This window comes from Erythrolamprus reginae, chromosome 3 (assembly GCF_031021105.1).
Source record: "Erythrolamprus reginae isolate rEryReg1 chromosome 3, rEryReg1.hap1, whole genome shotgun sequence".
Taxonomy (NCBI): Eukaryota; Metazoa; Chordata; class Lepidosauria; order Squamata; family Dipsadidae; genus Erythrolamprus; species Erythrolamprus reginae.
This window is the reverse complement of record NC_091952.1, coordinates 12,405,887-12,429,581: the sequence shown is the minus strand read 5'-3', so window position 1 is coordinate 12,429,581 and position 23,695 is coordinate 12,405,887. Positions and strand designations below refer to the sequence as shown.

Below are 23,695 nucleotides of genomic sequence, written 5' to 3'. Positions count from 1 at the left end.
TGGGAGTTTGTATGTGTGAGACAGACACCCCCCAGCAGAGTCAAATGAGGCATTTTCTGAATTTCTTTGACACACAAAGCTCAAAAGCTTTGCCCACCCCCATCTGCAGTCCACTTCCCTACAGCAAGGAGGTTGAATTCTAATAGTCCTCATAATCTTTCCTGACTTGGCTTCAGGGGGCTGACAAAATGCATATAGAATCATAAGGCTGGAAGGGACCTCGGAGGCCTTCTAGTCCAACCTCATGCCCTACATGGCATTGGACCAGAGTACCTCCGGAACCGCCTGCTACCACACGAATCCCAGCGACTGATAAGGTCCAACAGAGTTGGCCTTCTCCGGGTCCTGTCGACTAAACAATGTCGTTTGGCGGGCCCCAGGGGAAGAGCCTTCTCTGTGGCGGCCCTGGCCCTCTGGAATCAACTCCCCCTGGAGATTAGAACTTCCCCCACCCTCCTTGTCTTTCGTAAACTACTCAAGACATATCTATACCGACAGGCATGGGGGAGTTGAGACATCTTTCCCCCAGGCTCTTTATATTTTATGTTTGGTATGTATGTGTTGTTTGGTTTTTAAATATGATAGGGTTTTATATGCTTCTTTTTTAATATTAGATTTGTTTAGCTATAATATTGTTTTTTATTATTGTTGTGAGCTGCCCCGAGTCTTCGGAGAGGGGCGGCATACAAATCTAATAAATAATAATAATAATAATAATAATAATAATAATAATTATTATTATTATTATTATTATTATTATTATTAGTTAGGCAGGAGTCCTTATACCAGTGATGGCAAACCTTTTTTTGTTTGGGTGCCAAAAGGGCCCATCTGTGTGCAATAGCATGCATGCGCATGCTCACATCCATAATGCAATGCTCTCCCCCATGCATGTGCACATAAGTCCCCCCCACTGCCCCCCCCCCCCAACGCATGTGCACAGATCTCACTGAAGCCTCCAGACTCTGTGGATGGAGAAAAACGGACCAACGGGCCTACCAGAAGTTTGGAAACGAACTTCCGGTGAGCCGTTTTTCAACTTCTCCAGGCTTCAGGAAAGCCTCCTGAAGCCTGAGGAGGGCAAAAATGGCCTCCCCCAGCTCTCCAGTAGGCCAAAAATCAGCTGGTCAGCACGCACATGCGATACCAAACTGGTATCGGTACATGGTGGATCATATTCAATTTGAGATTATGGATAAGAGGATGAACTCGGCCAATGAAACTGATCTGCGGGAACTGATGGGACGATGGCACAAGGAAAGAGGATATATGGTCAGTAGAATTCAAGACCAAGCTACAAGGAATAAATTGGAATCACTTTATAATATGTAAATAGAGATATTGCGTTAATCTTGAGTTAAAATGGTATATATAAAATATGCCCCCATTTTGGTGGAGGGGTACGAATGCTATCTGGTGGCAGGCACTAATCACTGAGCACCTGTTGTATGTTGTGTGTGTGTTTTATATTATAAAATCAATTATTCCGCAAGAATTATGCCGGAGAGGGGCGGCATACAAATCTAATAATGCTGATAATGAAAAGGAAGTGAGACTACTATAAATCTTTAAATCTATTTCGGGCTTGTTAACCTTCATCAGGTAGCCATACCCTTTTTACTGGGATTTGAACCTGGGGCCTATGCTTTGTAAGGCCGAGGTCTTCGCCATTAGGCTACAAGCTCAACTCCTGTATACAACTATATATATAAAAAGCTGACATAGGGCAACGCCTCGTGTGCCCTCAGATATGGCTCTATGTGCCACCTGTGGCACATGTGCCATAGGTTTGCCATCATGGCCTTATACAATCCTTACTCAACAATCTGTCAAATGGTCGTCCTATCTATTTTTTTTTTTAAAAACCTCTAGTGATGGTGCACCCACAACTCAGGGAGAGAAGCTATTCCACTGATTCATCGTGCTCCCCTGCAGAGAATTCTCCCTGTCAGAAAAATTATCTTTATTTGTAGATTTGTAACTCTCATTTTAACAAGTTTGGAGGCATTACTTCTGGTGCTTTAGAGCAGTGTTTCCCAACCGTGGCAACTCGATCATGGTATCCTTCTGCGCCGGCTGGAGGGGTTGGGAGTGGGAGGCACTGTTCTTCAGTGGTTCTCCTCCTACCTCTCCGGTCGGTCGCAGTCGGTGTTAGTGGGGGGTCAGAGGTCGACCCCAAGATTACTCCCTTGTGGGGTGCCTCAGGGATCGGTCCTCTCCCCCCTGCTATTTAATATCTACATGAAACCGCTGGGTGAGATCATCCAGGGACATGGGGTGAGGTATCATCAGTATGCTGATGATACCCAGCTGTACATCTCCACCCCATGTCCAGTCAACAAAGCAGTGAAAGTGATGTGCCGGTGCCTGGAGACTGTTGGGGTCCGGATGGGTGTCAACAGACTCAAACTCAACCCGGATAAGACGGAGTGGCTGTGGGTTTTGCCTCCCAGGGACAATTCCATCTGTCCGTCCATAACCGCCTCAGAGAGGGTCCGCAACTTGGGCGTCCTCCTCGATCCACAGCTCACATTGGAGAACCATCTTTCAGCTGTGGCGAGGGGGACGTTTGCCCAGGTTCGCCTGGTGTACCAGTTGCGGCCCTATCTGGACTGGGACTCACTGCTCACAGTCACTCATGCCATCATCACCTCGAGGTTCAACTACTGTAACGCTCTCTATATGGGGCTACCTTTGAAAAGTGTTCGGAAACTTCAGATCGTGCAGAATGCAGCTGCGAGAGCAGTCATGGGCTTCCCTAGGTATGCCCATGTTACACCAACACTCCGCAGTCTGTATTGGTTGACGATCAGTTTCCGGTCACAATTCAAAGTATTGGTTAGGACCTATAAAGCCCTTCATGGCATCGGGCCAGAATATCTCCGGGAACGCCTTCTGCTGCACGAATCCCAGCGACCGATTAGGTCCCACAGAGTTGGCCTTCTCCGGGTCCCGTCAACTAAACAATGCCGTTTGGCGGGACCCAGGGGAAGAGCCTTCTCTGTGGCAGCCCCGACCCTCTGGAACCAGCTCCCCCCAGAGATTAGAACTGCCCCCACCCTCCTCGCCTTTCGTAAACTTCTTAAAACCCACCTTTGCCGTCAGGCATGGGGGAACTGAAACATCTCCCCCGGGCCTATACAGTTATGTATGGTATGCTTGTATATATGTTTGCTTTTAATAATGGGGTTTTTAGTGTTTTTTTTAAAAAAAAAATTATTAGATTTGTTATATATTGTTTATTATTGCTGTGAGCCGCCACGAGTCTACGGAAAGGGGCGGCATACAAATAAAATAAAATAAAATAAATAAAATAAAATAAAATAAATAATAAATTTGAAGATATTTGGACTTCAACTCTCAGAATTCCCCAGCCAGCGAATGCTGGCTGGGGAATTCTGGGAGTTGAAGTCCAGATATCTTATAGTTGCCAAGGTTGGGAAACACTGCTTTAGATTATAAGTCGATTCCTTCTTCTCTATGATGGGCTAAATATTCCTCCTGCCCTAAAACAAATATTCTTCTGGCCTTTCCTTCTGGCACACGCTCTGAATCTTTGTCAATCCCTTTTTTGGCTGTACTTGTGTACCCTAGCCAGTTATCTTTTGGGCGAGGCCTCTGATTGCCTAACAATCTATTGTTGGGAAAGGATTTAGTCTCCATGGAACCTTTAACCATGACCTTCTTTAAAAACATATGGGTGTGCTTGTGGGTAGGAGAACCATTGTCCTATTTTGAAAAGATCGCATCGGGCACAGGGTTAGTTAAGGATAGAGGTGGGCAGATTGTAAGATTGTAAGGAAATTAAAAGAAGATGGTTAAAAGTTGCAGTTGATATTATCCAAAGATGTTTTTCCTGGAGGCAGCTGTCTTTCTTGTTTTTTCTTTTGAAGACCTTTCGCTTCTCATCCTAGAAGCTTCTTCAGTTCTGACAGGACAGCCGGGAATGGAAGGATTTATATTTCTTGCAGACAGCTGGTCATTTGCATAGAAACATAGAAACATAAAAGTCTGACGGCAGAAAAAGACCTCATGGTCCATCTAGTCTGCCCTTATACTATTTTCTGTATTTTATCTTAGGATGGATATATGTTTATCCCAGGCATGTTTAAATTCAGTTACTGTGGATTTATCTACCACGTCTGCTGGAAGTTTGTTCCAAGGATCTACTACTCTTTCAGTAAAATAATATTTTCTCATGTTGCTTTTGATCTTTCCCCCAACTAACTTCAGATTGCGTCCCCTTGTTCGTGTTCACTTTCCTATTAAAAACACTTCCCTCCTGGACCTTATTTAACCTTTTAATATATTTAAATGTTTCGATCATGTCCCCCCTTTTCCTTCTGTCCTCCAGACTATACAGATTGAGTTCATTAAGTCTTTCCTGATACGTTTTATGCTTAAGACCTTCCACCATTCTTGTAGCCCATCTTTGGACCCGTTCAATTTTGTCAATATCTTTTTGTAGGTGAGGTCTCCAGAACTGAACACAGTATTCCAAATGTGGTCTCACCAGCATTCTATATAGCGGGATCATAATCTCCCTCTTCCTGCTTGTTATACCTCTAGCTATGCAGCCAAGCATCCTACTTGCTTTCCCTACCGCCTGACTGCACTGTTCACCCATTTTGTATCTTTTTAGGAAGTTGTTGAAGCACTTGAAGGTTCATCTGTGTCCCCAGGGTCACCTGAGGAGTGTTCCTGGTTCCTGTAGTCTGTAATTTTTTTCCTCTGGAAATCCATTCCTACTCCCACACTATTCAAAGGGTGTTCATCTCAAACTGTATAGCTAAAAGTATCCAGAGATTCTTAGTCATCCAGGTCATGGTTGTCTTTTCAAAAGTGGGGAAGCAACTGGACTGACTTGTTTTTTCTTTTGAAGATGTTTCGCTTCTTTTCCAAGAAGCTTCCTCAGTTCTGACAGGATAGTGGGCAATGGAAGGATTTATACTGTTGAGGCAGCAAATGAACGGGTTGGCCAGCTTTCGACTTGCCACTAGCTGCACCCGATCTCTGGAAATATTGTTTAGTAATTTTTCTGTCACTGAGATGGCTAGCATGCCAGCTCTATTATTCCCCAGCAGTGCAAAAATGGGCGCTTCGCTGGCAATGGAAGTCCGGAGGTGGGGTTCCCCTGCAAGGGGAGCTTCAGCGAAATCACAGCATCGCAAAAACATGGAAGTCCTCGAAACCCCACCTCCGGACTTCCATTGCCAGCGAAGCTCCCGTTTTTGCGCTGCTGGGATTCCTCTGCTGGGATTCCCCTGCAGCATCTCAAAAACACGGAGGTCTGGAGGTGGGGTTTCCCATGGAGGGGAGCCTCAGGGGAATTCCAGCAGCACAAAAACAGACACTTCACTGGCAACGGAAGTCCAGATGTGGGGTTTCCCAGCTAGGGGAAGATTTGGCTGGCAACGGAAGTCCGGAGGCTGGGCATCCCAGTGGCGGCGGCGGCGGTGGCAGCTTGGGTTTGTAAGGTAAAAATAGTTCGGAAGAAGAGGCAAAAAATTTTTAAACCCCAGGTTCATATTTCGAAAAGCTCGTATGACGAGGGGTTCGTAAGACGAGGTATCACTGTATCGCCATCTGATGAGAGCTAGCAAGACCCTTAAATTTTGGCAGGCATCTACCCTGCTAGATTTCCATAGAGCTCCGACGACCCGGTTTTCCCACCAAGTTGCTTTTGGATAAGCTTAACGACTGTACATCAGAAGCTTGTCTTAGTGCCTGTGTTTTGTTTTTTAATGAGTGTGTTTTTAATAGGGTTTTGATGTTGTCTTGATTAGGAGCCTCCCAGAGTTTGTTAAAAGATGGCAGCTATATAAAGGCTTTAAATAAATAATGGAAATTTTCCTCTAATGAACCAATTGTGCAATTAGAACTTTGGATTGTTACTAACAACTGGCATGTATGAAAATGCAAAAAGCCCATTGTAGAGGCTTTCATTGATTTTGTACAATTTCCCAATGAGTCAGGGCCACTTAGACCAGTGTTTCCCAACCTTGGCAACTTGAAGATATTTGGACTTCAACTCCCAGAATTCCCCAGCCAGCATTTGCTGGCTGGGGAATTCTGGGAATTGAAGTCCAAATATCTTCAAGTTGCCAAGGTTGGGAAACACTGACTTAGACTATTTGAAAAGCAAGAAATATAAAGGAACAGATCATCACTCAGAAGAAGAACCATACAGAAGGCAATAAAACTGACAGAAGTTTGACAATCCACCCTATTCCAGGGCATGGGAGAAATGTATTTATATATGGATTTGTATCCCGTCTTTATTTTTATTTTACAAACAACCCACCTACCTCCTTCTAGTGTCCTCACAACGATAACCCTATGATGTGGGTTGGGCCAAAATCTCCCAGTTCGCTTTCATGACTAAGAAGGGAATTGAACTCATGGTCTTCTGCTTTCTAGCCTGGTGCCTTTCAAAGTTTTTCTGAAAATCAAGTGGGAACCTTATAGATCACTGGGAAGCTATCATACTTGTGAGCAAATCCAGAAAAGACATGCAAGTAATCTTCAACTTACAACTAACCAAGCCTTTTTACTAGTGATTTAGATCATAATTTAAATCATGATTTAAATCAATTTTGATTTAAATCAAATCCACCCTGCCCAAAATCCAACTGGATGTACTGAAGTTCCTTTTACTGCATGTTCTGTGGTTGGTTTACTCTATTACAGTGATACCTTGTCTTACAAACTTAATTGGTTCCGGGACGAGGTTCTTAAGGTGAAAAGTTTGTAAGACGAAACAATGTTTCCCATAAGAATCAATGGAAAAGCGATTAATACGTGCAAGCCCAAAATTCACCCCTTTTGCCAGCCGAAGCACCCGTTTTTGCACTGCTGGGATTCCCCTGAGGCTCCCCTCCATGTGAAACCCCACCTCCGGACTTCTGTGTTTTTGCGATGCTGCAGGAGAATCCCAGCATCGCAAAAACGAGCGCTTCGCTGGCAACGTAAGTCTGGAGGTGGGGTTTCCCAGCAAAGGGAGCATCAGTGAAATCGCAGCATCGCAAAAACACTGATGTCCTCGAAACCCTACCTCCGGACCTCTGTGTTTTTGCGATGCTGCGATTTCACTGAGGCTCCCTTCGCTGGAAAACCCCACCTCCGGACTTCCATTGCCAGCGAAGCTCCCGTTTTTGCGCTGCTGGGATTCCCTTGCAGCATCACAAAAACATGGAAGTCCAGAGGTGGGGTTTACCATGGAGGGGAGCCCCAGGGGAATCCCAGCAGCGTAAAAACGGGCGCTTCGCTGGCAATGGAAGTCCGGAGGCGGGGCATCCCAGCAGCGGTGGTGGGTTTGTAAGATGAAAATAGTTTGTAAGATGAGGCAAAAAAATCTTAAACCCCGGGTTTGTATCTCGAAAAGTTTGTATGACGAGGCGTTTGTAAGACGAGGTATCACTGTATTCTGTAAATGGAATCATTAGAAATATCTCACTTCTTTTCCAATCTAACAAAAAGTAAGATTTGACAGCTAAAATAACATCATGGTCACAAATTCCATTTTTACAGCCTGATGAGGCTCAAGGTTAGTTTTTAAAAAATATCCTAGCTGCATTTTACTTTTCAATACATCACTTTTTTATGTTTTAACTTTACAGATGTCCTTGACTTATGGCCAGAAATGAGCCCAAAATGTATGTTTCTCAGTGAGAAATTTGTTAAGTGGGATTTGCCCCATTTTACAACTTTTCTAGTTATGTTTGTTAAGTAAATTAAATTGGTAACACCGTTGTTAAGAGAATATGGCTTTCCCATTGACTTGGCTTGTCAGAAGGGGATCACATGACTCTGGGACTCTGTAACTGTCATAAATGTGAACCATGGGAATGCTGCAATGGTCGTAAGTGTGAAAAAAAGGTTATAAGTCGACTTGTTTCAAGCCCATTGTAACTTCAAATGGTGACTAAATGAACTACTGTTAAGTCAAGGATTACTGTATTAAATTCCCAGAGAAGTAATCTAAAAACTCATCTATCTATCTCCATGACTCAGATGATAGAACAGAATTTGCTAAGTTTTCATTCCTCAATTTTGTGCTGAATTTTTTTTTCTGATTCAATTCTCTCGCTTGAGAAGACTGGTTTAGGCAAAACCTGACAAGGGATGTTGCAAACCGAAGCAGTCTGCACACTGTAATTGCTTAATTTATTTTATGGAGTTGCCCAATGTAATTTAGAAATTTAATATGTACTAATTGCGTTGGGTAACCGCATGAAACAAATTAGGGGCTGGGTCTTTTTGAGATAACCCAGGTAAATAAAGAACATTATTTATTCTTGTTTTCCTTCTTCCTTTCTATACAGGACATCTGGAACTATTTTGCTTTTATGAAAACGTGATCGCGGCAATAACAACTATGCATTAATGAGATCCTGAAGGGAGATTTAAAAAAACCAACTAAAAGAATGAATAGTGAAGAGGAATTTTATGATGCTGTCACAGGTAAGTTAACACATTATAAAGTCTAAATTTGTCTGCAACCAGGATCTTGTGTTTCTATCCTGTGGGGCGCACCCATAATAATACTGGGAAGGCAGCTGGCTTACGGTCCATAATACCTGCTGGGTTCCCTCCTTCCCTATTCCTTATGCCTTTACATTTTTTTTCTTTCAACAAAACAAGCCTCTCTGATCCCATAAGGCACAGGTGTCAAACTGGCGGCCCATGGACCAGATACATCACGTGCAGGCCACACCCACCCTAACTCCACAGAAGGAAAAAAATCATTGCGATACATAACTTAACGGCAATGTGATTCAATGAGTTTGACACCCATGACATAAGGCCTTGGAGCCTAGTGGACGAGCAGAACTACTATGGTCTCCTCTCCATACCTCCTGCTCTTGAATCAGCTATTGGTTTAGCAGTAGTCTGAGCAGAAGAAAAGCCCTTGCAGGTTGTAGTAACCTGCTGTCCTCTCTATTGCTCCTCTCGTTGTCCTCCTTCTTGATAGTGAAGGAACCCTGGATGAACAAGGTTCTCAGGGAAAGGGAAACTTATCAAGCGCAAAAATAAACAAGGTCACACATGAATGTCCAATTTAACTGATTTCTTGCGAAACAGAATCTTGTCAACTGATAGTTATAACTGATAGTTATAACTAAGCTGATAGTTATCTGCTTAGAGTCAGATAAAAGTCTATGGAATTGAAGGGGGACTTATGGCTATAGAGGAATTCTAGCTTTCTATTTTAACTCTGCCCCCCCAGGTTCTGTCACTCCATTTCTTATAGAATTTCAGTTATGCCCATGTTTGTCTGAAATGGTATAGGTCCTATACCATTTCAGACAAACATGGGCATACTATACTATAGTATAGGGGGCATATTATACTACACTATAGGGCCATGATGGCAAACTTATGGCACGCGTGCCAGAGGTGGCACAGAGAGACCTCTCTATGGACATGTGTGCCACTGTAAGCGGCTCTTCTGGTATTCAGTGCACACATGCACTGCCAGCTGATCTTCGTGGTGCTGGAGCATTGGAAAACAGCCTGAAAACGGCCCCCAAAATGGGCGTTTTCAGACTGTTTTTCGGGCCTTTTGGGGGCTGTTTTTAGTCAGGAAAACCACCCCAAACAGCTGAAATTACCCCAAAATAGCTTGAAAATGGCCAGAAAAATGGCCTCAAAAACAGCCAAAACCAGCTAAAAATCAGGCATGCGCATGCCATCCAGCTAGTGTTTGGGTTTCCAGTGCTCTGGTGTGTGGAAGGATCACCTGCTGGCATGCCTCACATGCCTGTTGCAGAAACCCGAAGACCAGTTGGATAGTGTGCGCATGCACACCGGACTGCTGGTTTTCAGGTTTTTGGCGTGCCGGCACACACACGTGCACGTACATGCACGTGTGTTCCAGTTTGGGCACTAAGTGCCGAAAGCGTTTGCCATCACTGTTATAGGGTCTCTGGCTTGAGCAGGGGGTTGAACTAGAAAACTTCCAAGATCCCTCCCAATTATTGTTCTTCTAATTTTTCAAATTGTTAGGCAATTATTTTTGCTTAGGAAATCCTCTTTCCCTCCCCTCCCCATCCATCCATTCATTCATCCTTCCATAAAAGGAGATAAAAGCAAAATCTCTGAACCTCATGGCACTCATTTGTTAAGTACCTTAACATAATACCCTAAATTCTGATCATATGTTAATTTTGTAATCTCGCCGCTTCCAGGCTGCTTCACACATTGCTAGTTTTCTATACAGATAAAATTACTATTTTGTAAATGAGGTTCAATTATAATACAATTAACTATCTCTGTCTCTCACTATAATATCTCTTGTACGTGAGATTATGAATATGACTGTTCCTCTTGCTTTCTCACATGCTCTAATATAAAGAGGAAGTGCTCCTATGCTGACTTAAATAAACCAGAAAAGAGAAAAACTAGTACTCTTGAACACATAGTCATGCATTCTTAGTAATACCCACAGCCCAGCATATTTAATGGTCATCAGAGCCTTGCCATATTATTTTAGACAAGCAAGCATAAAGAATTAGTTGACTCATTTGGCTATTTAAAGCTTATATTTTACAGCAAGGCATAACCAGATGGCCCTTTTCTTGTTACCACATTGAAAACTAGCTTCTAATGATAGTTAAATAGCAATGATAGTGGTTAGGGGAAGAGGCAGAAGGCATATTTTGGTTTGAGATAAGTTGACTCACAGCTTTGTGATGGATAGAGGTGTAAACAAAAACTAGAAAAACAGGTGATTGCTGTTTTCAAAACTATTAGCGAATACTGGGAAGGCCAAGAATTTAGCAACAAGAAACTTGCTGTTTAACAATTGGTCCAGCTTACTAGATGTTTTCTTCAGTGGAAAAAATATTACCAGATTGATCATCTTGGAAATACAGTGGAACCCCGACATAAGAGCTGCTCTACTTAAGAGCAACTCGAGATAAGAGCTGGGAGGGGAGAGATATTTTTGTTCTACTTACAAGCCCAAATTCGAGATACAAGCGCCAAGGAGCTGTCTCCTGAAGCCAAACGCTAACTTCCGCGTTCGGCTTCAGGAGACAGCTGCGAAGCGGCGCGCGTGTTTTAAAAGGTTGCAGCCGGCCTGGGGGGCTCGGGGGGGTGCTTGCAGCTTTCTTTCTTGCTCTTTTTCTTTCTCTCTTTTACCTTCCCTTCCTCTATTTCTTCTTTTCTTTCTCCTTCCCACCTTCTTCCCTCCCTCCCTCCCTTCACTCATTCCTCTCTTACTCTCTCTCCCCTTTCATAAGTTTCCTTGCTTCCTTCCTCTGTTCCTGTCCCTTCCCTCTTTCCTTCCTTCCTTCCCACCCTCCGTCCATTCATTCACCCATTCCTCTCTTGATCGCTTAAAGCCGGTCCCTGGTGCAAAAAGGGTTGGGGACCTCTGTCCTACAGGATTGGGTGGCAGAGAAGTTGAACATATGTAAATTTAAAAGTTTAAGAAAGTTTACAAGTTAAGTGAAAGAAACTTCATTATTCATTTATATGTACATGTACATTTCTTCATTAAAAACATGTCTTTCTGCATAATTTAGACTAACTTTGTGAGTTTTTTGAGGGCTGGAACCAATTAAAATTATTTACATTAATTCCTATGGGGAAAAGTCGTTCGAGATAAGAGCTGCTCGACTTAAGAGCCCAAGTCCGGAACGAATTAAACTCGTATCTCGAGGTACCACTGTATACCAGAATAGAAGATTCTCTCCTAATTGCAAATAATTAAATTATATATATCCCGAAACATTGGGAATTGCCACTTGCAAAATAAGAGTGCTATTTTGCCTTTTCTCCAAGCTATGTAAAAACAGTTCTGTGATTAACAAAGTATTGTATATAAAATGTGTTATAACTATTAACAGTTCTGTATAAATGGCAGAACAATTTTAAACATTTGCCATCTTTTAGTAATTAGACTTCTTCCTCCTGTGATGGGGAAAAAATATAGTTTTCAGCAGTTATGTTGAATGTTTTTCAACTTTAGGATGCCTAAACTCTCAGAATTTCCCAACCATCATCACCACCTTCTGTTCTAAGTTAGGCTGTAATTAGCACATTAAATTAATTAAGTAAGCACCTTCTTGCGGTGTGTCGACTGGTCATAACTGAAGGACTACCTTTAAAATTGGGTCGGATCACATGATGTTACATGTCATTTGTTCTGTTCAAGTTCTGGATCCACTTAATACGATTCCGAAACGCAACAAGTTAAAGACTCGACAATCGATTTATTCAGTTTCTGGATTGTATTTCAAAAACAGTAAAAATAAGTGCTCACAATTGTCCTCAAGGTTGTGTTAAAAGCTTTTCAGATGCAGCCAGGTCTCTGAGAGTTCAACCTTGTTTTTGTAATTCTTTTGGACCTGTGTGGCTGATTAGAAGATATTGCAGCCAATGAGGTGTTTCTGACTATTTCAGCGAGAGAGTCTCAAGAGATTTTATGTTTGTTTCATTAAATATTAAATCTTGCAATTCATAGGAATTATTGCCTCTCCATTGATCAAGCCCATGCAATCCTAGGCTGCATTAAAAAAGAGGATAATATCAAGATCACTTTAAATGTTAATACCACTTTATATTGCTTTGGTAAGACCACACTTAGAATACTGGATCCAGTTTTGGTTACCATGATATGAAAAAAGATGTCGAGGCTCTAGAAAGAGTGCAGAGAAGAGCAACAAAGATGATTAAGGGGCTAGAAGTTAAAACACATGATGAGCAGTTGCAGAAATAGGATACATCTAATCTAATGAACAGAAGGACTAAAGCACCTGAGGGCAGGACAAGAAGTAGGATGGAAATTTACCAAGTAAAGATCTAATCTAGAACTAAAGAGGAACTTCCTGACAGAACAGTTACGGTAAGCAGTGTAATGGCCTGCCTCCAGAAGTTGTGGGTGCTTGAACCCTGGAGGTTTTTAAGAAGAGATTGGACAGCCATTTGTCCAGAATGATGCAGGGTTTCCTGTTTGATCAGAAAGTCTGAAAGCTCGCTTCTGTTATTCAATTTTTTTCTATGTATGTTTTAGGTATATATTTTTTAAAAAAAATAAAGTACATTGTGTTTTCCCCCCCCCACATTGTGAGTCCACAACTCTTTCTTTTGTTTTTGTTTTGCCAGGAGTCATCCTTCATTCTAGGAAAGTTTTCATTCTAGGAATTTTAATTTCTTATTTGGGGAAAGTATTTGCTTTCTCTTTGTGCTCAGTTTAAGATTTATACCCCACTGAAATCTTGACAGAATTGAAATCTTCTTTATTTGAGTGATTGGTGAAATCCGTCATCAATATTTTAGGTTATTGAAATAAGGAGATCCTTAAATGGTAGGATGATTTTACCTATGTGAGAGTTGTAATGTAGCTGAAGAATTAACTAGATATTTTTTGAGAGAACATTGCAACTCTTGTAATACAGGTAGCCCTTGATTTTACAACAATTCATTTAGTGACTGTTCGAATTTACAACGACAATGAAAAAAAGGGACTTACGACCATTTTTCACACTTATGACTATTGCAACTTCCCCATGGTCACATGATTTACATTCAGATGCTTGACAACTGACTGATATTTATAATGGGTTGCACTGCCCTGGGGATATGTGATCACCTGTTGTGAACTATTGACTAGCAAAGCCAATGAGAAAACAAATTTCTCATTTAGCAACCTAAATTCTGGGCTCAGTTATGGTTGTCCCTGTATTACTTTGCAAAAATTTAGTTTCACTTAAGCAGTGGAAGATGATCATAGCGTTTTATTATTTATTTATTTATTGCATTTATATGCCACTCATTCTGAAACAGACTTTGAACGGCTAACAACGGTTATAAATACAATACAAGTAAAAAAAACAGTAAAAACATCACTAAAATCACATATAAAATTTAAAAAACCCATACATACTAACAATCAATCTTAATTCCAGGCCTGCCGGAAAAGTCAGGTTTTAACAGATTTAATAGAGTATTTCTAATAATAACAGCTTTATTATATTATTTCTGACAAGTTTATCTTTATTTGGCCTGGCTTCCACTGATGCTTCTAAAATTCTACGTTTTGTAAAGTCTTAGAAGAATTAACAGACATCCCTAAGGTGGTATCATATTTATTTATATACAAAACTGAAGAGACATAGATGAAATAGATAACAATTATCTATGCAGCCATTGGAATCATAACCTCGAGTGTCCTTTTTTTTTAAATTTACCCCTTCCCTCTGAATAGCAATAGCATCTATATTTATATACTGCTTCATAGTGCTTTTACAGCCCTCTATAAGCGGTTTACAGAATCAGGCTCTTGCCCCCAACAATCTGGGTCCTCATTTTACCCACCTCGGAAGGATGGAAGGCTAAGTCAACCTTGAGCCGGTGGTGAGATTTGAACTGCTGAACTACAGCTAGGAGTTAGCTGAAGTAGCCTGCAGTGCTGCACTCTAATCCCACTGCGTCACCCCAGCTCTGAAGGGTTAGGACGAGTTTAGGAGAGTCAGCATACTGGTTACTCCGGATTTCCCTCCCCTTTGTTTCTCAACACATGTTTTCACCCTCATTGAGGCCACACTCTTATAAACCTCAGAGAAAATACCATTAAGTTCCAACACATTAAAAACAACCACCACCAAACCTGTTCCAGAAATATCTGGAATTAAACTCATTGAATTAGCTTCTTTACAAATAGAGATGGTCTTATTTTAATTAATATCTCCGAGACCGCCTTCTGCTGCACGAATCCCAGCGACCGGTTAGGTCCCACAGAGTGGGCCTTCTCCGGGTCCCGTCAACTAAACAATGCCGGTTGGTGGGCCCCAGGGGAAGAGCCTTCTCCGTGGTGGCCCCGACTCTCTGGAACCAGCTCCCCCCAGAGATTAGAACTGCCCCTACCCTCCTTGCCTTTCGTAAACTCCTCAAAACCCACCTTTATCGTCAGGCGTGGGGGAATTGAGACATCTCTCCCGGGCCTATACAATTTGTGTATGGTATGTTTGTATGTATGTCTGCTTAATAATGGGGTTTTTAAAATATTTTAAATTGTAAATTATTAGATTTGTTATGAATTGTTTTATTGTGTTGTGAGCCCCCCCAGTCTACGGAGAGGGGCGGCATACAAATTTAATAAATAATAATAATAATAATAATTACAGAAGAGCATGAACAGAATGAAACTGGCATCTGCCCTTTGAAGTGGTTTAAAACTCAGGAATAGATTTTGCCACCCTGGTTAAGAGTTGGCTTTTCATGACGCGGCGCCTCGGTTTAATTTCTTGTGGCCGTGGTTGATTATATCTCCTTTTCTGCAGAAGTTGCATTGACTGAAAATAAAAAACACATTTGCACTACTGAAATAGCCGGGCGTAATAATAATAACAACAACATTAACGTATGTCATTTTAAAAAAATGAATGTGTTGGTGGAGTTCTTGACTCTGAAAGAAACTGTACAAGGTTTCAGGACACCCAGGTCTTGACACTCTCCCATGGCATCATAACATCCTCCATGCCAAGGACTCTTTGTGGAAACTCCTCGTGGTGGTGATGCGTCAAGACTGCTTTCAAAATGACATATTTAACTTGGAGGCGCTAATGAAATGCACCTCTTAATAATCGGCTGGGCTGTGTAAATAGGGCAGGGAGGGTTGCTTTGCTTGCTGCCTTAGAGAACAATTCCTGTGCTTGAGTTTCTAGGTGGAGATTCCCCCCCCCCTCTTCTTCCTCCTGGATTGTTGATCTCAAACTGTGAGCTTTGCTTTGCTAAGAGGTTGGACCTTTCGCTCAGGAATTCTTGACGGACGATTGACATTCAGGTTGAAAATCTTTCTCTTGTGAGTGGCTTTATTTTCTGTTTGCACCATTGGTGATAGTTTTTCCCCCTGGTGTGCCATAAAAACATATCTCGTTGAGTGTGAGTATGTCTGTGGGTACGTACAGATACTGTGTTTCCCCGAAAATAAAACCCTGTCTCATATTTTTTTTGAACCCTGAAATATGCGCTTGGCCTTATTGCCATGCACTCAAAAGCACAATTTGGCTTATTATCAGGGGATGTCTTATTTTGGGGGGAAACAGTGTAGTCCTTGATTTACGACCAGAACTGACCCCGAGTCTTCTCTTGCTAGTGAAATGTTTACCCCTGTTTTACAACTTTTCTGGTCACTCTTGTTAGGTGAATTGCTCCAGGTGTTAACTTAGCAACACACTTGTTAAGTGAATCTGGCTTCCCCATTGACTTTGCTTGTCAGAAGGTTGTAAAAGCGGATCACATGACCCTAGGATGCTAAAACTGTCAGAAATATCAATCAGGTGCCAAGCATCTGATTTCTGATAATTTTTGTTTGAAAAATGGTCATAAGTCACATTTTTCAGTGCCCTTGTAACATTGAATGGTTATTAAATGAACTGTTGTAAGTCATGGAATCTGTGTATGTGTGTGTATACATATATATATATACATTTGAAGGTCTTGGCATATTCAGGTTTCTTTCCGTGTAATTTTCAGATATTTCTGGCAACGTTTTGACGAGGTTCCACTCGTCATCTTCAGGCTGGTGCTTTTGTCCTTGTGCTAGGGCGAACACAGCGAGACCTGAGCTGCCTTCCTTCTGTTAATACTGGTGGGTGGGTGTGGAGTGCTTGCTCAGCAGCTATAAGCTGTGTTGAAACTTCCTGGTGAGTCAGTGAGGTGACACCTGGGGTCATTGATGTAATTGATGTATGCTGATTAGTTGATGTTTGTGGATTGGGGGTGATATCCTGAGTAGTATACATTTGTGTATATATGTATATGTGTGTGTGTATGTGTGTGTGTATAAACACATGTGCATACACATTTGGGATATATAGATGTGTGTGTGTGTGTGTGTGTGTATATGTGTGTGTGTGTGTGTATATATATATATATGTCACATGCTTTTTTTTGCTGAATTTGAAAATTAAGGGAGACTAGGATAGATCTATTTCGGCCTTATTTTGGCCTCATCAGCTAGCCATACCCACTGGGACTTGAACCTTGGAACCTTTGCCTTGTAAGGCAGAGAATTATCCTCTAGGCTACAGTATCCAATCCCTTCAGCTCTGCACCAGGGAAGGGTTACATATTTTTGTGTCGAATCACCCTGGTGTATTGAAGGAACATCACAACTCCTTATTTGCCTCTCGGCCCAACCCAGGGCCATTTCCAAGGCAGTTAATTTTATTGATAGACGACAATATATATATGTAGATTGTTCTGAGTTCGGGTTTTGCCCCATGTAATATTTTGAGTGTCTATGCGACGTTTCGGTGAAATCACATTCACATTCACCATCATCAGGCTGAAGTTGTTAGCTTCATGCTGCTATGAATTTCGTGCTGCTAACAACTTCGTGCTGCTAACAATACAATTTTTATGATAATTAATGGAGATGCAGTTCTAGGTGAAGTATCGGTTCTTTGTAGTGATTCTTGCTCTGCTCTGTTTGATCATTTTTTCAACATTTCTTTTGCTGTTTATGGATCTCAGTTTCTAATAATATAACAGTGCTATGGGAATCCAATATAAACCGATATTTCCTTCTCTTCCTGAATAGTGTGAGTACCTAAAGTTGGAAATTTGGCTACGTGGTTTAACATTATTAATGGCCCTTCTTCAATAAAAGTTGCATGCAAAATACTCTAATGTGGCATTTTTTTAAATTCCCGAATTGTATATTTTGTTCTGTGTTGTTGTTTAGTAATAAAATGGCATTTATATAAAACATCTTATAGAAAACATAGCTACACTCTAGAATTCGGAACCATTAGATGTGGAGATGGCCCAACAACTCAGATAGTTTTGAAGGGTCAGCCTGAGAAATTCATGAATGCTGTTAGCTTAGATAACTGCATCTCCAGAACCATAGAGAACGTGATTCTTAAATATCCAGCATGGAGTGAATAAATGGATAAAGTCATCAGCCTTCTACCAAATATTTGTGACCTTTCTGAATGTTTCTGTACAAGTATAGCATGCTGGACTAGTTGGGCTCTTATCTTCTCAAGTGCTTGTGAAAAACATGTTTGTGTATAAAATATGGAAACTAATGATTAGGTCAAAGCACTGCACATGTTTTTCTGGGGTTGCAGTTGATAGGGCTTGGTGGGTTACATTCCGTTGAGCACATTAAATTGTAAGAAATATGTTCATGTGTTTATTTATTTGGCTTTGAACTACTCTAGAAATTACTAAAAGTATATGTGATTGCAAGATATTAGTAGTAGTATATTGTGTGTGGGTAAGGTGTGTGTGATATATATATATATATATAAGGATCAAGTTTCCAGAAGGATTTTGACAAACTGAAAAAGACTTTGGATTCTGACGTTGTTTAACGTAAAGACCATATCTGCAAATACAGATATGATTTTTGATTGCTTTTTAACCTTACAGATATTGAACTATAAATCTTTTGGAGTCTATTCTCCTATGCCTTGTACTTTCTTCGATAGCAGGAGAGCTTAGACTATTTGTTTGGTTTATGATTAACATTATCTTTAACCGTTTATTGTTATAGTATCTATATTTTATAATTGGTGACATACATATTCTGTAGAGAAACAGATTAGATTAGATTATTATTAGAATTGAAAGGGACCTTGCAGGTCATCTAGGTCCACCACCACCACCCCCTGCTCTAGCAAGAGTACCTACACCGTTTCGGACAATTTACTTCATTACAAAGAGGAGTTTCATTCCTTTTATAATGTACTTGGATGACTCAGGCTGGCTCACCTTCCTGAATCACCTGGGAGGGTGGAGCTTGTTAAAATGAGGACTGCTGATACTTTTCAGGATGTGGAAGAAGAAGAAGACTTCTAAAAACAAGCTTGCTCGTAAGTCACCATTTCTCACGTTGTTTTTAATACCAAAGGCACCATTCTTACGGAATCACATTCAACTCAATTCTGAGTGGATTATGCTGTTTGCTTTTTAAGGAGTTAAAAGGAATGTTCTTATTGCAATGGAGGATAAACATTTCAAGAACTCGTATGAGTTCTTGCGTGTTGACACTCCATCCTTCAGTGGCCATGAAAGCCAAACCCAACTTTGACTGTACATTCTTTTGTTTAAGATTAGATTTTCTGTTTTCTTCTGTAAACTTTGTTTTTAGATCTTCTGTTGTTATGTAAAGTTGGAGCTGTATGAACAGCAATATTGTATTCTTTTGATTCAGCTTAAGATGTCATCATTTGTCTTTACTTTTAAAATGATAAGAAACTAGTTAGAGCATCCAATCCTGTGTTCTCCAGCTTTTTTGTCTGTTTTGTATGCTCAAGAGACATATGTGAGTGAGGAAGAAGTTGGTTAGTCTTTTGGGGAGAACTGTAGTTTTTGTTTGTTTGTGAAGTTTAATTTTGTTTCTTCCTTGTTCAGCTAACTTTAGGAATACAAATATCTAGAACGTGGATAATTACGTTTAACAATTTTATATTGCTAAACCCCTATGACAAACATTAAGTGTTATATACCTCATGATTCTTGACAAATGTATCTTTTCTTTTATGTACACTGAGAACATATGTACCAAGACAAATTCCTTGTGAATTCTAGCTATCTATCTATCTGTCTGTCTGTCTGTCTGCAAACTAACCTTTGAATTATTAATCTATGTAGTTATTAATTGAAAAAATTAATACAGTATTATTCTTGGCTATATGGAAGTTTGGAGTAACTTGTGTTGTTTTAAAAAAATACTTGTCAAAGTACTTAAGTTTTAAGGTCCACACATATTTGATTGAAATATTTGAGATGAATAAAAAGGTATTTGAATTTTAATATATTTGCAGAAAATTGGTGTTACAGTTTCCTACAGTTTTGAGAAGAGAAATACAGAAGTGCTTATATTGCAAGCTGTACTATTGACACACACATTCCCACTTATTAGTGTAACTATGTTGCTTGTATCTTTCAATTATATTGTTTTTATTTGTTTCTTAGTATGATTTGATAGCTTATTAGTAAACTTATCACTAAGTGTTGTATCTTTTTATTCTTGATGAATGTATTTTATTATCCTTATGTACACTTAGAGCATATACACCTACGAAAAATTCCTTGTGTGTCCAATCACACTTGGCCAATAAAGACTTCTATCTATTCTATCTAGAAACATCCTCCCACATATCTGGAAAATCCCAGCCCTGTCAAGTTTGCGTAGTACCCTACCCCTTGTATCCATTGGCCTGAAGACATTGAGAAATCACCCACCCCATAAGTCTGTGTTATATAAAAAATGAATTAGATAGGTAATGAAGTGACATGACTTTTTTTTTCAAGCTTCAACAAGACTTGCAGAAGTTTGATGTGGATAATTTCTTTTATTGAAATAATTGCTGAAAAACAGGGCCATTCACATTTAGACTGTCCACGACATGTAACTTGCTCAAGCTTATTAGAAAGACATGCAGTCCTTCAGATCCTTTCCTGGCATGTGACTCCATGTCCACAATGTAGAATATAGGGTTGTTGTTGGTCTCTGAGTAGAATGGTTTTAATGCAGACATCAGGGTGTCCAGCAAACCTGGAAAATAGGGAAATCAGGGAATTATCAGGGAAACCTGCGGTTCGGGAAATATCAGGGAATTATCAGGGAATTAGTGAAAAAAAACACCCCAGAATAAATCAGGGGAAAAAAACAAACTGTATTAAAATGTTTAAATGTCAGGGAAAAATCATGTAAAAAACCCCCCAAAATGGATCACACTTCCTGGCAGAGTCAAGCAACAATGAGCATAATTGTGGCAGCAACTTGCTTCCTCAGCTACCGATATTTCTCCACGGCTTAGCCGTTTGGTATGATGTCATCTATGATCCTGCCTTAACTAGATCACAAGTTACAGAGAAATGTCAGGGAAATATCAGGGAATGAGAAATGTCATTGATAATGAAACACAATGCATCAAGCCAGTGGTGAATCTAAACTTTTTTTACTACCGTTTCTGTGGGCATGGCTTGGTGGGTGTGGTATGGCTTGGTGGGCACGGCAGGGGAAGGATACTGCAAAATCCCCATTCCATCCTCACTCCAGGGAAATTGCAAAATCTCCATTCTCACCCCACTCTGTGGCCAGCCAGAGGTGGTATTTGCCAGTTCTCTGAACTACTTAAAATTTCTGCTACTGATTGTCTAGAACCTGTTAGAACCTGGTGAATTTTACCCCTGCATCAAACTCAGAGAGCACCAAGGACCCCTAGTTCAACCCTGAGCTACAAACATTCTCATCCTATCCATGTGCTGGAGAGATGTTTCTGCTACATATCAGTACAGTAACAGTTTGAGTTTCCATATCCCCAAAGATGCACATTATTTTTATAATTCTTAATTTTTTTGGGAATAATGACTTGTTTGATTTGTGTGCCCATATGGTGTATGGTACAATAGCAGCATTTTCAAATGCCTTCCCTGTATTTCACACGTACATTAGAAGCAGCTCTTGCAACGCTTATACAGCCTCCCAATTATTATTACGGTACTAAAATTAGGTACTGCGATACCTTGGGATCTGATTATCATTAGATAATTACAGTTGCAGGAATGTTTTGATGTGGTGGCACAAATTAATGTGTGACATCATCCTTTACACTGCCAAGGGGAATAATAGTGAAACAGGATTTGGTCACCTGGAACTCTTTTTTGAGAGCTGATGATTCAGTTGAAGAGACCCTAATCCTTTACTTCCCATAGATGGATCAATTGATCATTAATCAATAGACATCAAGTATGAGGAACACATGCTGGATTTATCCTAATTTAACTGGATTGCACCAGGGAAATTTGTTCATATAACAAAGCAGTTTGTTCTGGCTATGCTGGCACAGTGGTTAGAATGCAATATTGCATGCTAATTCTGTCCACAGTCTGGAGTTCAATTCTTTTTTAAAAAATACTGTATTTTTTTTTAAATTATTATTATTATTATTATTATTATTATTATTATTATTATTATTAATTAATTAAATTTGTATGGCGCCCCTCTCCGTAGACTCGGGGCGGCTCACAACAATAGTAGCAAAACAATATGTAATACAAATCTAATAATTTAAACTAAAAACCCATAATTTAAAAACATGCACACAACACACCATACATAAACAATATAGGCCTGGGGAAGTTATTTCAGTTTCCCCATGCATGTATATATATATTTTATTTTTTCACCAACTTTACATCCATACGTATACCATATTATCAACATGTAACACATACATTTTTCCAATATATCATAAATATCCTAAATTTGCACTGTTTATACTTTATCTCTCATCTGTTTTCTTCTATATTTCATGTTACTCCCCTCCCTCTATCTTCCTCTCCTCCCTCTACCTTCTTTCTCCCTCTCTCCCTCTTACCTACTTCTCTATCTCCCTCCCCTTCCTTCCTATTTCCCGCTTCTTATCCTCCCCTGAGTACTTCTAATCTTAATCTGTTATGTGGTTGACAGACAAGCTTCCAGAGCCCTACCTTCATTCCAAAATTGGTGCTATTCTTAAACTAGCATCTTCCCTTCATCTATATTTAAATATATAATATACTGTATTAGACTATGTATAGCTACTGTTATCTAACACTGCCTCCTTTTTCCTATTTTTGTCACTTGGGTCTACCACCTTTAGTTTCCAATTTTCTTAAAAACTATTTGCCATTGCTTATCTTCCAAATGTCTTCATTTTACTGTACTTTTTAATTTTAAGTCTTATTATTCCTTTTTCTGCCATTTTCAAATGTCCTAGATTTCTAATATCTTCCCCCTTTTTATATCTCCTTTCCAACTTCATTTTCTACTACTTTTTCAGTAAAATAATATTTTCTCATGTTGCTTCTGATCTTTCCCCCAGCTAATCTCAGATTGTGCCCCCTTGTTCTTGTGTTCACTTTCCTATTAAAAACACTTCCCTCCTGAACCTTATTTAACCCTTTAACATGTTTAGATATTTTAATCATGTCCCCCCTTTCCCTTCTGTCCTCCAGACTATACAGATTCGGTTCATTAAGTCTTTCCTGATAGGTTTTATGCTTAAGACCTTCTACCATTTTTGTAGCCCGTCTTTGGATCTGTTCAATTTTATCAGTATCATTTTGAAACATTGGGATGGTTTCCCTAAAACAGAATGTTATTTATTTGTTTAGCATCACTGCCTTAACATGCCTGTTGCATTAACTTAGAAGTCTGCTGGTTATGTCTTGGAATGTACTTTTGTCCATAAGTATATATGGAGATTCTCAGTCATCTAGGTCAGTGTTTCCCAACCTTTGGCAACTTGGAGATATCTGGACTTCAACTCCCAGAATTCCCCAGCCAGCATTTGTTGCCTGGGGAATTCTGGGAGTTGAAGTCCAAATATCTTCAAATTGCCAAGGTTGGGAAACACTGATCTAGGTCATGGTTGTCCCAAAGGTGCCTTTTCAAGAGGTAACTGGATTTTCTTTGTTTTTCTTTGAAAACATTTTGCTTCTCCGTACTGAAGGAGCGGGTCCAGCAGTCACATGGGTTGCTCATGTCCAATCCGGTGGAACTGAGCCTAGTGTTAAAAAAGCTTGCCGGATCCGCCCCTTCCCCAGAATTCGCTCAGTTCACATATCCTGCGGTTGTATTGTGATAGCTCGTTCAACATTCTAACACCTTCCCTTCGATCTTTTCCTTCAAAAGTAGTAAGAATTGTTTATCCTTATTTGTTTACTTACACTAATAGCG

General features: G+C 40.2%; 1 protein-coding gene across 1 annotated transcript in view; it reads left to right on the top strand.

Moving 5' to 3' along the window:
- OSBPL2 (oxysterol binding protein like 2) overlaps positions 1–23,695 on the top strand; it is an 89,189-nt gene that overhangs the window by 13,209 nt on the left and 52,285 nt on the right. Inside the window, exon 2 of the mRNA XM_070744489.1 lies at positions 8,325–8,463. Within this exon, the coding sequence (XP_070600590.1) occupies positions 8,427–8,463 (37 nt within the window). The 5' untranslated portion in view covers positions 8,325–8,426. The remainder of the gene's footprint in view (positions 1–8,324; positions 8,464–23,695) is intronic.